Genomic DNA, 16970 nt, shown 5'->3' with positions numbered 1-16970 from the left:
AAGTGTCAGGAAAAAAACAGAAGAATGCTTCTCACAAGATGTTCCTCAGAAAGGAAGTGGATTCCCTCCTGCAACTCAGATCAGTGGGAGACGTGCCCATGGAATTGCAGGGCACGGGGTTCTGTTTTAATTATTTCTTGGTCCCAAAGAAGAAAAGAGGTTGGCTCCACTTTCTAGACCTTCAACGACTCAACTTCATGTGTTGATTCAAGTTCAGGATGGTGACTCTATCAGCCATAATTCCCACTCTAAATCTTCAGGACTGGTTTGCAGCTCTCAACTTGTAAGATGCCTACTTTCATATTGGAATTCACCTGGTCCACAGGAAATAACCCTGGTTTCATGTGGGAAAATCTCACTACAGTACAGAGTGTCTAGTGATGGTGGCAGCATTCCAGAGTAAGCAAGGAATTAATGTCTGTCTATACCTTAATGACTGGCTTATCCAAGGTCAGTTAGCACAACAGGTGAACAACATGATTGCCATAATCTTCAACCTTTTCACTGAACTGGGCCTCAGAGTCGTCAAAGCCAAGTTCACTCTCACGCCTGCTCAAAGAACAGAGTACATAGGGGCAATGCTAGACTCCTCAGTGGCAAAAGCTTGTGTGTCACAAGACAGATTTCTTGCCTTCTAAATTTCATCAACCAGCTGCAGCTCCACCCGAGAATATCAGCCACAATCTGCCTAAAACTCATGGGTCACATGGCTTTCTGCATCTACATGATACAATTTGCCAGATTTCACCTGTGCTTCATGCAAGACTGGTTGAGATCAGTGCAGCTACCTGGCAAATACCACATAGATGTGGTCATGATTCCCCAGAAAGTCTGCTCTTCAGATTGGTAGAAGGATCTTCTACTTGTCTGCAATGAAGTACCCTTCTCCTCATCTCTCCACAATATGACACTTGTGACAGATGTGTCCACCGCAGAATGGGAAGCCCATTTGGATCACTTTCTGGTCTTCGCAGGAGATAAAACTTCAGATAAACATTCTGGAGCTGAGAGCCATTTGTTTCACATGTATAGCTTTCAATCATAGAATCATAGAATATCAGGGTTGGAAGGGACCTCAGGAGGTCATCTAGTCCAACCCCCTGCTCAAAGCAGGACCAATCCCCAATTAAATCATCCCAGCCAGGGCTTTGTCAAGCCTGACCTTAAAAACTTCTAAGGAAGGAGATTCTACCACCTGCCTAGGTAACGCATTCCAGTGTTTCACCACCCTCCTAGTGAAAACGTTTTTCCTAATATCCAACCTAAACCTCCCCCACTGCAACTTGAGACCATTACTCCTTGTCCTGTCATCTTCTACCACTGAGAATAGTCTAGAACCATCCTCTTTGGAACCACCTCTCAGGTAGTTGAAAGCAGCTATCAAATCTCCCCTCATTCTTCTCTTCTGCAGACTAAACAATCCCAGTTCCCTCAGCCTTTCCTCATAAGTCATGTGTTCCAGACCCCTAATCATTTTTGTTGCCCTTCGCTGGACTCTCTCCAATTTTTCCACATCCTTCTTGTAGTGTGCGGCAGAAAACTGGACACAGTACTCCGGATGAGGCCTCACCAATGTCGAATAGAGGGGAACGATCACATCCCTCAATCTGCTGGCTATGCCCCTGCTTATACATCCCAAAATGCCATTGGCCTTCTTGGCAACAAGGGCACACTGTTGACTCATATCCAGCTTCTCGTCCACTGTCACCCCTAGCTCCTTTTCTGCAGAACTGCTGCCTAGCCATTCGGTCCCTAGTCTGTAGCGGTGCATTGGATTCTTCCGTCCTAAGTGCAGGACCCTGCACTTGTCCTTGTTGAACCTCATCAGATTTCTTTTGGCCCAATCCTCCAATTTGTCTAGGTCCCTCTGTATCCTATCCCTACCTGCCACCGTATCTACCACTCCTCCTAGTTTAGTATCATCCGCAAATTTGCTGAGAGTGCAATCCACACCATCCTCCAGATCATTTATGAAGATATTGAACAAAACCGGTACTTCAAAGTGCGACAGTACAGGTGTTCCAGGACACCACAGCGAAGTCCTGTTATCAGCAAACATGGAGGAACTTGCCTGTCATGCTGTGCCAGAAAGCAGTCCCCCTTTGGTAATGGTGCATCAGTCACTGCATCACACCAGTGGCTCTGCACAGTCCCAGACTAAAGAACACTTTAGCAGACCATCTCAGTCATCAATGCTTGGACAACGATGAAGGGTCAATCAAATGCTTCATTTTGTGAGATATCTTTTGCAGGGGGGATGTGCCTGGGTTTAGAACGGTTTGCATCTGACCAGAACAAATGACATAGATTCTGCTCCAGAGGGGGAGCCAGTCCCAGCTCCCTATCAGATGTTTTTCTAATTCCATGGGCACCAGGTTTCAAATTCCATGGGTACTAGGTATACCTGTCTCCCAGTTCCTTCATACCAAGAGTCCTCAGGAAGATTAGACAGGACATGGCCTGAATGTTGATTTCCCCAATATGGCCCAGACAATTTTAGTTTTCTGACCTCATGAACCTGTCAACATGGCCCCAGATCATACTGCTGGCACACCAAGATGTGATCATGCAATGGTAGGGGACAAGTCCTATATCTGGACCTAGCATCCCTCCATCAATTTGCGCCAACTCCTTGGGTGCTCCAGGCCAGGAGCACCAATGGAAAAAAATAGTGGGTGGTCAGCACCCACCAGCGGGCCACTCATCCCCCTCCTCCCTACCATCTCCCGCCAGCCATTGGCCCTGCTTATCAGCTCCTCCCCTTCCTCCCCAGCACTTCCCACCCACCGCGATCAGCTGTTTGGCTGCATGCAGCAGATGCTGCCGGGGGAGGGAGAAGAGGGAGGGAGGGGCGAGAAGTGGTTGGGCGGAAGGTGGAGAGGTCTGCATCTGTTGTTCCTGCCCCGCTTCCTGGAGAAGTCCTACCTCAACTGGGGAAGAAACATAGGGGAGGTTGGGGCTTAAAATGCTTTCTCTGGGTAGAAGGAGTATGCAGCCCCAGGGACTTTAATGTTGCATTTGAATGCTTTAGGCTATGGAGTTTGGACTCCAGGGAGATTACTGATGAACCCAGGAAGCTGAGTAACACATATCGCCTCCTCAGGCACCCCATCACTTGCATGACCCATATCCAAAGCTCAGGTTCTTCTTCTGGAAGAGAAGAGACAAGAGCTTTCCTGTGGGGCGCCTTGGTGTCTGGGGAGGCGCGGCTGGGGGGCTCCGGCTGGCCCGGGGCTATTCTGGCCATAGTTGGGGCTCAGGGCTCCAGCTGGCCTGAGGCTCCTCTGGCCACAGAACAAGGGGGTCAGGGCTCCAGCTGGCCCAGCACTCCTCTGGCCATGGCGGGAGGGGAGACTTGGGGCTCCTCCGGGCAGAGGCGGGCTCTGGCTGCAGGGAGAGGGGGGGTTTCTGGGTTCCAGCTGCAGAGAGTGGGGGGCCTCAGAGCTCCAGCTGCAGGGTGTGGGAGGCTCGGGGCTCTGGTCCTAGGGGCAGCATGGGTAGAAGGGGTGGAGCCAGGGGCTAGCCTCTCCAAAGGGGGACTCCACCTGCCACTCATGTCCATTTGCCTTGCATTTGCTTTAAGTGCTACTGCCACTTGCCTGTGAGTATTCGCTACAGATTTTAGCAGCAGCAGCATCCACTGATCTGTCTGCATTCTAGGCTACAGCTCATCTTGGTGCACTCTGGTTACCCACCACTGTCCAGGAAACGGTATCTCTCCCAGTCATAGCTTTACATGGAGTTATGCCTTGTGCTGCTATAGTTCTGCTAATTGCCATTAAGATTAATGGGAGTTTCTGGTCCCAGGCCTTACCTTGCTGATATACCGTCTTCCTCAGCGCTGTTTTTATTGTTCTGTTCATTCTTTCTATCTGTCCTGAGCTTTGAGAGCGTCCTGCTCTATGTAATCTTTGCTTAATATCAAATGCTTGGCAGAGTCCCTTTGTGGTTTCCCCCACAAAATGTGGTCCTTGATCAGACTCAGTCTCTTGGGGAACATCCCATCATGTTGTTGTTTGCTCAACTACGATGTGGGCTGTAGTTAGGTCAGTATTGTTTCTTGTGGGTATCACTTCAACCCATTTTGTAAATGCATCCACTATTACTAGGCAATATTTGATTCCCTTTTGCTGTTTTAGCTAATATCAGTTTGCATTCTTTGGTGACAGAAGGGTCCTTTTACCAATCTAGTATCTGCATTATTGGAAGCACAAGACAAGCAATTATTTACATACTGCTCTATATCAGGTCTCATATTTGGCCATCAACCTGATGCTTGCATTCTGCTGAGAGTTTTCTCCATGCCCAGGTGACCGTTATTATGGCCTAGGTTTATCATCTCAGAACTTATTTCAGTTGGGGCAACCCACATAGGCATGTTTTCTCTCCATTTTGGTGGCTAGAACCAATCCTGTATCATGCTCCCAAATTTTCCACCCTTGATGTTCCCCTTTAGCTACAAGCCTTTTTATTTCTGGATCTCTTTTCTGTAGGGATATTAGATCTATTTGTTCTGTTTTATCCCTGCCTACTATTGCTATTGGCGCTAATTGGAGCTGTGGCTGCACAATGTCCTCTCCTTGGTTCCAGCCTTAGCTTCCTCATCTGCCCTGTTATTTCACTGAGCCTCCTTAATGTCTTTCGTATGAGCCTTTATCTTTCCCATTTCTACTGGCTGTGTTCTCTGCTGTGCTAAGTGCCAAAGATAATTTCCCAGCATGTGCAATAGGCTTGTTGTCTGCTGATCTCATTCCTCTTTTCTTCCACTGGGGCATTCAGTCTACTACAACTCTTAGTACCTGCTCAGAATCTGTGAAGATAGCTACCCCATTATCTATTGGTGTATTTTCCAGTGCTATGGCTATTGCCACAATTTCAGCTGCTTGTGCTGAGTGAGGTTTACACTGTTCCCTAGAATTTGACACCCTTACTGCGGCATATCTTGTGTATGGTTTTCCTTCATTATAGTAGCAAGGCCCATCCACAAACCAGATTACATCCACTTTTTCTGCTATCCCCTAACAGTGTTTCACCTCGGAACAATAAAGATTCCTCTGGAGGGATTTCAAGCAGGGGGCACTCATGCTGTTCCCCTTCTACCATAAGACCATATGAAACTGGAGATAGAACTGGTACCTTTTCCATGCTCACATTTTTGTTTAATAATGCTAATGTCCACTTAGCTATCAGGGGGCTAGAAACATGACCATCGTTAGTCTTTCCTGTCAGCACATACTTTACCAGAGAGTGGGATGTTTTAAGAAGCACTGGGGACATTCCTACCAAATATTCCCAATGTTGTAGGGCCCAAATTAATGCTAACACGTCTTTCTTACATGGGGTAAATTCCTGCTCCACTCCATTTAAGATTTTACAGGCATATGCTATTGGTCGAAGCCCTGTTTCATGATCCTGACTAAGCACTGCACTCATATCAGTATCAGTGGTAGCTAATTGTAGTTTTTGTTTTTTAAATGACAGAAGAAAAGTAATGATGCGGAGATAAAACAGTTAAAAATTCAGTTAAAACGGCGTGGAAATTCTAGGATAAATAAGATGCAGTCAAAAGATGGACTGATTAGCTGTGGCTGCTCATGGGAGTTGTAAGAGGGAATTTTTCAGTGAACAGCAGCAAGAAGGGAACAGAGAGTTGTGGATACAAGTGGATTTTACCATTTAAACTGCTGGACTGTATATTCCATCTTGTAAATGTATAGAAGGGCACATCTCTTCAGAACTATAGATTTAGAAGTTCTTGGTTAGTCACATTCTAAAGGCTTAGAGACTCAAAATTAAAAATCTTATGACTGTGGTGTCCTTAAAGCATCATATTTTTGTGTAGTCTTTTATGCACACAGATATACATTGAAAATTAATATTTTATTCCCTTTTTATTAGAAAAGTCACATATTAACTAAGTTTGTTTTATTGTACCAGTGGCAGTGATTTGATTATGAAAGTGGATGCCCTTCTGTCTTCATTGCCTAAAACAGTCATTAGACAAAATGTTGAATTTCTCAAAGAGCAACACAGGTAAGTTCAGTCTCATCATAATGCATATATAGCTATGGCATCTTAATATTAAACATTATTAATGCTTTAAGTACTGTATGCAATCTTCCAGAACTTCAGTAAACATTTTGTAGTTTTAAAAGAAGAAACTGATTTTGTGATTGTACAAACAATTCAGGAAACCAATGAGCAACACAGGCAATCTTAATTTCACTACTAGTATATTGGTCAGTAATGTCAAAACATTGACAATTTTATCTATTTCTAATCAACACTGAAAAAGGTGACAAATAGAATTCTATTGAGTGGAAGTGGGAGTACTGGGAGAGAGGAAGATGAATCAGTACATTATATTTACTTACTAAATTAAAAACCTGAACGTAGTTAAACAAAATCGCAGGTAAACTAAGAGAGCCTCACTAATCTGCACTGATGTGGAAAGTCCAAATTGAGATTATTGAATTTTGTGGATTACTGATTACTGTTCACAAGGTTAGTATATAAATTATTCATTTCCTGGAGTGGGGATTAGCACCATGTCACCTCTTCTCACACTTTTGGCACCCAGCACTAAAACATAGGACTATGTTACCTACAGATGAATGATGGTATTGCTCTCACCACCAACTCTATTTGCAATAGGGGTGGTTAGGTTCTCACTGTTGTGCTTTGGCTGCTACAAGATATATTAAAAGCCAGCAGGCAGATTTACATTGTGTTTGGAAGTCTGAAGCAGTGAGTTTAAAGTGTCTGTGTTTGTTGCTCCTCCTGTCTCATTAACCCCAAACATGAGGAGCCAGTGAAAGTTAGTATGCCACTGGTGTCTTTCTGTTGCTAAATGAAACTGGAAAATACTAAGGTTCACATCTGTAAATCTTTATTGGAAAGACAAGAAGTGGGGCAAGAGGAGGGGGACTCCTATCTTCTCGTTAATGGTAAGATCATGGTAGCCATCTTTAGTTTTACTTTCTTTCAGTGGCTGGTTGCAGAGACAGGTTGAGTTTTTAAAGGCAGAAAGGGCAGCATTAGAACCATGACTAAATAAGAGAGTAACAGAAGAACCTTCCTGAAGATTCATTTATCCTCCTGTAATCATCACTCCCAAGTTCCTGTTCAGTTTTATTGGAAAAACTGCTATGGTGTACTGAGTCTGGCCTTCCCTTTGTAGCATAGTGAGAGGAAGAAAAGCAGCACCAGCAGCCAGTTGCAAGTACCTTAGCCCTGTATCAAAGCATACTGAGAACCTGAAGTGGCATAGTATCCTCCCATGGGATTGTAGGATGTGTAGCATCACTCGCACTGGCTACACTCCTGGCAGCACCTAACTGATATGTTGTTTAGTGAAAAATAGTGGAAATCCACTAATCATATTTGCAATGCATGATTTATTAACGTATGCATTTAGTGAGGGCCTACTATTCATTCCTATGGCTCCAGCTTCCTCTAATCAAGGGCCTGTGATTAATACATTATCTCCTTTTAATCTGGTTTGTCAAAACAAATCCTTGTCTAGGAGGGACAAACAAGTTCCTCCATTTTATTATATTTAACATTACCCAGTTTCCTTTTTTTTTCTTCTTTTTTTTAATGTTTTAAATCAAATTTCTGTCACTGTTGACTCTTGATGACACTTGCAAAATCTGATGATTCAGGATAGAAAAAGGGACAAGGGGGGCCTGGGGACTGGTGGCTTCAGGTTGAGCTTATGATTTTGGACATTATATTAAAGACTGTTTGGATTATTTTATGACTAAGGTTTCTGAGGTTTGTGTAAACTTTATTTGACATTCAACTAGCCCAAGAAAGGGGTACTGTGAGTTACAACATAGACTATCTGGAGTATTTGAGTGGGTAATAGGGGCAGGATGCCTGTAAAGCAACCCCTGGCTATGAGGAGGTGCTCAGTAGGCAGCCACAAACTTGTGTAGTCAGCAGGATCAAAGACCCCACCACCACCACCAAGGAGCGAAATGGATATAGGAAGGATGGAGAAAATTGTCTGTCTATGAGCTGATCAGTAGCAAAAGACCCAAACCGTCGTCCTGCAACTTTTGCAAAAGCAGCAGGAGGTACAGTTTGCCAACCAGCTGCAGTGGGAGGAGTCCCAAAGTCAGCTCCAAAGGAGAGCTCAGTCGGCAGCCACACCACTACACTGTGGTGATGGAAACCTGAGGAAGATTCTGGCTGATATTGCTTGCACGAAAGGTTTATAATGAACAGAAAGGTAAGTATTTTGGTTCATAATGTGCTTTTCTGGACACTTCACAAGGAGACTCTGGGCTTGTCTACATTACCCGCTGGATCAATGGGCAACAATCGATCCAGCGGGGGTCGATTTATTGAGTCTAGTCTAGACGCGATAAATCGACTGCCAAGCACTCTCCTGTCAACTTGGTACTCCACCGGAGTGAGAGGCGCAGGCGGAGTTGACGGGGAGCATCAGCCATCGACTTACCGCAGTGAAGACACCGCGGTGAGTAGATCTAAGTACATCGATTTTAGCTACGTTATTCACGTAGCAGAAGTTGTGTAACTTTGATCGATCCCACCCCCTAGTGTAGACCAGGCCTCTGATAAATGTTTGGAGCAATGTCTTATACTGAAAAATTCTTAAAGACGATGTAAAGTGCTAAAAATATGATAAATTCAGAATTAAGAAAACCTGTTGATTGTTATTTCCACAAGTTTAATTTAGAATTTTTCATTTCACTTATGTTTAACATCTTTTTTTAACAGCATAGTAAAAATAGATCCTCAACAGAATGAACCATTCTATGATGTTATTGCTATTGTTGATCCTTTAACAAGAGAAGCACAGAAGATGGCACATTTATTGATTGTAAGGCGATGGCAGTTTCTTTTAATTTGTACTTTTGTGTACTTTATCCTGTACTAAGAATGTTTTTGTTTTTCTTATTTTTACATGAAATATCTAAAAAAAAAAAAATTACAGCCTAACATTTATCTGAGAGACTAGTTTAACTTAAACTGTCAAATATACGTTTAACAATTTAGAAAATGAATGTCTTCATTAGAAGATATATCGATAAAATCTAACCTCGTTTCAGTGCTTGAATGGATGTTCCTTCGGATGGCTAGTGCTATTAAGAATATCCAAGAACAATCCTCTATTGCATGTAACTGTTGATTATCTAGAGCTGCGATTCTCAACTGGGGGTCTATGGCCCTTTGGGAGGCCTTGATTAGGTTTCAGGTGGTCCGCCAAAATAAATCAGAGAGCATACAGAAATTTAATGCTGTTTCCCCTTGCTCTATCTGGACACACTGGCTTTTTTTTTTTTTTTTTTTTTTTAACCAGAGAGCGTGTTAATTTTCCTGCATGATATGCTGAAATCCATTGGCTTCAGCAGGGCAGTCATTAGGGGATAGCAAGCAGGGCAATTGCCTGGGGCCCCACACCATAGGGAGCCCCTTGCGGCGGGGCTTGGGCTTTGGGCTTCAGCCCTGCGCAGTGGGGAAATACAGGCATATTAGTATTTGAACTTAATATTCAGTTTTTTATCTGTGTACTTATATTATCCATTTCTTTTTTATATTGAGTGTGTGTGTGTGTGTGTTTAACTGTGTGACTTTCAATTTATTATAGCTTTTAATCTACTGGATATGCAGAAAAACAATTGTTCTGGCACAGGTGGGCTGTGGATGGGTGGGCCTTAGAAAGAAAAAGGTTGAGAACTCCTGATCTTGAGAAACAATACCATGGATACAAAGCTGCTAAAATTAATTTCCTTTCTCATGAGTCATATTATGCCATTTCTTTAAGACTAGCCCTGTGAAATTTAAATTTCTTGCTTTGACTTCAAGGCACTCCACAATTTTGCCCTAGCCTGTCTTGATTCCTTTTGCAGTTTGTTTTACCTTCTTCCCCTTGAAAATGATGCAAGCCTCACAAATTTGTTTCTTTTTTCAACTCCCATTTTCATGCCTTTTTCCATGATGTTCCGTGTGCATGGAATGTCCTTCTGTTCTCAGTACACCAAACTCCCACTTGCTTCCCACTCATAACTCCTGAGGATGAAGCTAAGCAAAATTTTGATCTTATGGGAAATTCTGATATTTCAACATTTGTTTTTGTCCCAAATTGGAACAAAAAGTTGAAATATCAATTTGTCAGAAGACAAATTGTTCTGAAAAATTCAGTTCAGAAGTGATGAAATGTTAAGTTTCAGCATTTCCAATCAAAATGAAACATTATGATGATTCTGAATCAAAATATTTTTGTTTTGGCTTGATGCACAATCTGCATTTTCCTGTTGTGGTACATTGACTCCTGACAGTTGTAGTTCAGGTCTGAAGTTCCTGTTCTCCTTTATGAACTGGACTCCCTGGCTGGAATACATCTCCCATGATGTACCTGCAGCTGTATAACTCCCATGATGCACAATGCCACTTAGTCAAAGGGGAGACTGCATTGCATCATGAAAGTTGCCACCCACCTACGCAGCCCAGCCCATAGGAGAGAATGGGGACCTGAACTTCATCTCCCAAGAGGCAACTTGCAGTGATAGGAGTTGCAGTTTAATGTTGAAATGAGTCAAAACAAAACATTTTGAGTCAGTTCAACAAACCAAATAAAAAAAATTCAGAAACTGCATTTTCTGTTGAAAAACTATTCAGCTCTACCTATTTCATTATGCCCTACAAACATTAAACCATTACACCTCCTCCAGAAGAGTGTATTTGTTTAAACAAGCACATACACATATAAAACCCCAAAGGGAAAAGATTTTAAGTTGGGTCGTCTCTGGATATCTTGTCTTGTATATGTCTGACATCAAGACCATAAGCTCTTCTGAGCTGGGTTTATATTTATATATTGTTTTGAAAAGCACCAAACATTTTTCCAGTGTTCTACAAATAATAATAATGGTAACTATCCATGTCATAAATCCTGTGTGTTATGTAATGCAACAAAAAAATTAAGGAGTCATCCCCCAGTAAATGATTAGTGTCCCAATCATTTATGAGCAGTTTAATCAAAATCATTCATGATCTGTGTGCTCTGGTGAAAGCATTCTATTTTTATCATACCTTGTGACATTTGGTAGTCACTTCAAACTTGTCTCATGATACTATATTGGAGAGACTTAAAATTGTCATGTATTAAGACTATAAGAAGATGAACAGGCTTTTGTTAGGTTACAAAGGCACAGTTAGGAGTTCCAGATAATTTGAAAACTAGTCTGAGAAAGAATGACACTTAGTAAGCCGAGCTAGATTCCTTGAACCAAATGCAGCCTAAGTATACTAGAAGACAGCCTTATGACACTGAACATTGTTAATCTTCCAGTTTTAATTGCTGTTATATTTATCTGCTTTCCTTTATATAATCACCAGAGAATTCAACATTAAACCATGAGTTGTCCACAGAACAAAAGAAATGTAAGCAAGAAGTAGTATTCTCATTTTGTATATAGCACCTAGGTACCAGTACTATGGAGATGGGTGCATTAGAAATTACTATAAACAGATAGAAAGAAATAAAAGACTAGGTGGAAATGATTCAAAAATTCTGGGATGAAGAGTTTAACACATCATTGATCCATCATTGGTAATATCAGTATAATTCTTGAACGTTTGCTACTTTGCTGTTGCAGAACCAACATAGATTTCATAAGAGAGAAAACATTTTCTTTATACTGGAAGGTACAGATTAAAAGAAGTTTGAATATATACTGGAAGGAGATGAAGACAACAGCTGTTTCTAAAAAAATTAATTTGTTAATATTTTGGAAAAAAAACATTAAAATTTAGAATATGGAGGACATTCCATGCTGGATCAGAACTAATTTTAGGGCAGGTCTATATTTTACCTAAATTAACTGACAATAACCATTCTTTAATGCAGATACTTAGAACTGAAAGACTTCTTAAGATATATACTGATTGTTACTGAAGCCTTAGAGAGTGTTTGACAAGGGGCCAGGTTTAGCAGTGGCATCACCTAGTGCTTAGGTCATTGACCTCAATTTCCCCCTTGGTCTCTGGTGCCTCCTGTTGGCAACTCCTCCAAAACTGGGATGGCCTGCCTTTTGGTGGGTGGCAACTCAGCCCAATTTAGCTCAACTCCCCCTTTAGCAGTAGCAGTGTCCAACGAACTGTAGAGGGTCCTGTGTCCTTAAAACGGAAGGAGCCTGTCTGTTTCCTAGCCGCTGTAGGTGGCTAGCCCTTGCCACAAGGCTTCCAGTGTCTCTGTCTTCTCTTTACTCCTGCGAGGGGTGGAAGGGTGTTGGTTAGGGAAGCCCAGGCCCTCCCACTCCACCAGGCTCTGATTCAGGGCCCTATGAGAGACAACCAATGTCAGGCACCTGGGCATACCTCAAGACTGCCTCCCTGGGCCACTTCCTACCATCCACCCCCCTCCACAGTCTCAAAAAGTCCAGCTTAAGATAGCAAAAGGGGGGGGGGAAGGGGGAGTAACAATCTTCAGACCAGGGTTCCCAGACTTTTTGCCTGCATGACCCCATTTTGAGACTTTCTGTTTCCTGTGACCCCAGACAGCACAGGCAACACAGCGACCAAGCAAGTCAAGGAATTTGCCCATTCACTATGTTATTTAGCGCTCTTTAACGTGAGACATGGGCTTGCATGTTGCAACACAGCTTCTCAAAGTCCGGCTGCATGTTAGAATTTGCACATCTAATCTTTGATGTGACATCAATGGTAGATCGATGTTGTGCTCTGATGGACACAAGTGCACTGAATCCAGCTGCACATATATATGTGCTTGCAAATGGCACCATCAGTTTCAAGGCATGTGTTGAGAGTGCAGTATAGTCATTCTTGACAGTGAACCAGAACTCTGGGAGAGAAGTTGGACATATGTTCCTCTCAATGGTCAATGGCAGGAAATTTCGATGAGCTGTTTGATTTAAGCTGCTGGCAAATCCATGGCATCGGGCTTGCAATGAAAGGGATTTCACACACAGTCAGACTTTGACATGTCCAAATCAGGGGGGGAAAGGTTGCAAATTGTTGCTTGATCTTGCTGAGATGCTCAGTCATCACCTGTGTGGGAGGCTGAATAATTTCATTGTCAGCCAGGAATTTGCAGCACAGAGACAGTAACTTAAAACAGTTCTTTACTGAGTGCCAACAGGGTAATCGTGGTAGCATAAAAGAAGATATGAGCCCTGCGTTAAGGAGCTTACAAGACATTGCGGATTCCCATCTCAGAAAAGGGTAGCATAGGCTTTTACCAGCTCAAGCATAGAGAATGCTCTGTTGATAAGCTTGCTGCCCACAAATAAGGATTTTCTGGATTCAAGTCTCTCACGTGGATGCTTCCACAGCTGGCTCGTGCTAATGACGAAGTGGCATCCACACTGCCACCTCCACACAGTCTGGATCTGCTCCACAAATGTGAGGCCAGGAGGTGCAACATTTGTGGAGTAGGCCCAGACATGTTTGCAGGGAGACAGCATTGTCTCACAAGCCAAATCTTGCCCGTTGGATCCATGACCCCATCTACTGATCCACAGTTTGGGAGTTGCTGAGGTAGTCCCTTCCTTCCCAGCGGAGATGTCTGTAGCAGCTTTGGTCAGGAGATCTCAAGCCAGATCTGTCCTGTTCCCTCATCTGCCCCCATCTGAGTTGTCTGGCTCCATTTAAAGCCCCTTGCTCTAGCTGGAGCATGCTCTGCAGGTTCAGGGGAATGGAGTCATCTGGGCCCAGAACTGCTCCTTAACCCCTTCAGTTCTAGTGTGGAGTTAATACACCCCCTCACAGAGGGGAAAAAAGATTTGTCAAGAGAATCGTTTGTTTTCAAAGCCAAGGAACTTTGGTAACTACCCAAATCCATTTTTAATATGGAAAAATTATCTTTTCTATTAGGTACTTGGAGATATTGTCAACATGAAACTGAGGCTGTTTATGAACTCTAGATCTAAGTTGTCAGAAGTACCTTTGAAGAGGTGAGTAGGAAACTACAGCTGTTCTTTGAGATATGTAATATAATATGACTAAAAGAAGCTGCAGGGATATAATCTCCTCAAGAATCAGTAATGTTTCAGTGAGGCTGATTCCTGCTGCTGGACTAATTAGTTTCTGTGAATTTAAATTGAGTAGTACTGTAGCAGTTTATATATAACAAGATCTATTAAGTGAGATTAAACTAATTAACGAGAATAATTTTTCAAATTAAAAATGACAAAAATATTTACATTTAAAAACACCAATTGATAGTTTCTTGTCCATTGTTTTTTCTGCAACAGTTAATCTCTCAAACATCAAAAAGAGTTGCGAGAGCTACACATGGGGTCTTTTAACTAAAATGCAAAATATCAGCTTCATTTATTGGTGACTTAAATATTTAACCCTCATTCTTTCTTTAAAGCATTTATGGAATTCCTCCTTGTTCTTTAGTATTTCCATTTTGTTCTCTTCTGGAAACCCATCAAATTGTTTCACCTAATTTTGCATGAAGGTGCTCATTTAGAGTAACACTTAGAAAACTCTTAGAAAAAGTACTTGTGCTTTTTCCCTTTTGCAAAACTCAAGACTATTTCTTCAATAAACATTTTGAAAGAAATATAACTCTTGTTCTAAGGAAAGTCGTGAAACTGTAGAACCAACACACAGGTCAGAAGCACCTGTAAAATTTTAGCATGACTGCTCTAAGATGTGCCGTCAACCAGCCATCTTTCAGCCGTCAACCAGGCCTGCTCACTTTCAAGATTCTTGAGCCCTCACAATCTTTGACGGATAGTATTGGAAGTTTTCTGCTACTGTTCTTCCCTGGAGCTCAGTGCTCCCCATGCATCTGTTCTTCTTTCCCTCTCCTGTTATCCCTACTGTATATAGGGATAATAAAGCCAATTTCCTCAGAACAATGATCCTTTGGTGTGTGCTCCATCTTCTTGTAATCCTCCCATTTTTTAGGAACAATGAATTGATAGATCTCAAAAGACTGAACAGATGGATATAGAAAAGGAGATGGAGAATGAAGACTTTCAGCAACCCTCGTGACTGTGGCCAAGTGTACACCACAAAGATTTGTCAACATAGCTATCTTGGTCAAGGTTGTGAAAAAATCTACACCCATGACTGACATAGCTATGCCAGCAAGCTCCCCTGTGTTGATGCAGCTATACCTGCAAGAGTCCTTTTGCCAATATAGCTTATGTTGTTTGAGAAGGCAGTTTACCCATACTGACAAAAAATCTTCTTATGCCAATATAAGCTGCAGCTCCATTAGTGGTCTCTGCTGGTATAGCTATACTGGTATAGCTGTATTGGCAAAATTTTTCTTATGTAGGCTAGTTCTTTGTCTGCAGGAGACTTTCTAATGTCTGTGGCTGAAGTGGTCACATACTTTCATCTGCCACAGGAGATTCCTAAGTTTTGCATATAAGAGTTTCCACTTCAGGTATTGGATTTTCTCATTTAGGGCTTGTTTAGATGGTGAGTTAGTGCATAGAAAATAAATCTACGGTATGATCTACAGAAAATAAATCTGCACTAGTATGATGTGCACTAACAGGCTGTGTGGACCCTGGTATCTCATACTCAGAGTTCCCTAGTGCACTTTGACCTACTCCCATTTCAAAGCAGGGTAAATCCAAGTGATTTACAGCAGAGCTTAATGTGCACAAATTCACTGACTAGACAAGCCCACAATCTCTCTTTAGTCCCCAGAAACTTCATGAAAATGTAGATGGTTGTGATTGTTAGATTCAGTCACCAGGGAATTTCTCTTTACCCTTACAGGAAAATATTGGTGTCATTTGGACAGTATCCCAGATAGCAACAAGCTAGAAAATGGAAATGCTGCAGTCACATGGCTCTATAGTCTATCAATCTATCTATTTTGGAGTTTTGTACTACTGCCCATCACTGTAGTATCTGAGCACTTTCCATGTAACATTGATAACAGTAGTAAGGTCCTATTGGACTTCATGGGATCTCTGGTATTTCTCCCTTTGTAGTGTGTAAAAAACCTCTGCTTGTGAGGTAGCATTTTGGGGTTGGTTTGGGTTTTTGTAGATTTTATTCATTTACTTTTCATTTAGGTAGATTTGTTTCGGGGTATTTAATTTTTTGGCTTGGTTGGAGTTGTTTAGATAAAGTGGAGGTGACAGTGTAGTGAGTGTCATTCTTACAGTGGAAAGGCTTTTTCAAAGAGGAAAGTTTTGCTGTGTTTCAGAAAGATGGTCAGATGCTGAATTTGCCAGATACCGTCTTGAAGTTCATTTGATAGCCGGATCCCCTTGATTAAGAATGCTTTGTCCCCAGGTCTCCTGCACCTTTGTCCTGGGCTTTGTGATCTACCTTGTCCGGGAGGAGTGCAGTTGGTGTGGTGGTTTGTAATTCAAAATTCAGTCTTTATGGCAGCTGGGCTTGATCCATTAATTGTTTTGAATATTAGGACCAAAACCTCAGACTGCAGTGGAAATTGACTGGGAGTTAGTTAAGGGGATAAGCATGGGTCTGATTGCTCACAGCACTCTAAGCCATGCAAAAGGTGGGCAGCCACCTTTTGTACTTGCTGGAATATGTGCATTGTCTTTACATTCAGTTTGAGATACAGTGAATTACAGCAATCCAACCTGGAGGTGACAGATTCATGGATCAGTGTGGCCAGGTCTTCATCTCTGAGAAAGGGACAAAGTTTCCTAGTGAGCCAGAGGTGAAAAAAGACTTTTTTAGATACTAATGCTGTCTGGTCATCCAAGTTTAGTGGGGAGTCAGATAGGACCCAGAGAGTTGGCACCACTTTGACAGATGGTGGCTTTAGGTCTACAGTGGAAGGTAGAAGCAATGTCTCAGCTAGTTCTTAAATGCATTTCCCCCTTCTGATAAGCATCACTTAATTCTTGTCTGATGAAAGATTAAAGTGAAGAATAGCTGTCTACATCCACTCCAAATGATAACTCACTTCGGGGGGTAAAGAAGACCCTATTACAGCTGGAGTCTCCCCTAAAGATAAAGGCCTCTAA

The 16970-nt window shown here is 42.3% G+C and overlaps 1 protein-coding gene across 1 annotated transcript in view; it reads left to right on the top strand.

Moving 5' to 3' along the window:
* UGGT2 (UDP-glucose glycoprotein glucosyltransferase 2) overlaps window positions 1-16970 on the top strand; it is a 297148-nt gene that overhangs the window by 175417 nt on the left and 104761 nt on the right. Inside the window, exons 24-26 of the mRNA XM_074962719.1 lie at window positions 5938-6033; window positions 8749-8851; window positions 13867-13946. Of these exons, the coding sequence (XP_074818820.1) occupies window positions 5938-6033; window positions 8749-8851; window positions 13867-13946 (279 nt within the window). The remainder of the gene's footprint in view (window positions 1-5937; window positions 6034-8748; window positions 8852-13866; window positions 13947-16970) is intronic.

The sequence above is a fragment of the Natator depressus genome, chromosome 1 (genome assembly GCF_965152275.1).
Source record: "Natator depressus isolate rNatDep1 chromosome 1, rNatDep2.hap1, whole genome shotgun sequence".
Classification (NCBI taxonomy): domain Eukaryota; kingdom Metazoa; phylum Chordata; order Testudines; family Cheloniidae; genus Natator; species Natator depressus.
This window is presented reverse-complemented; position numbering and strand designations above follow the sequence as displayed.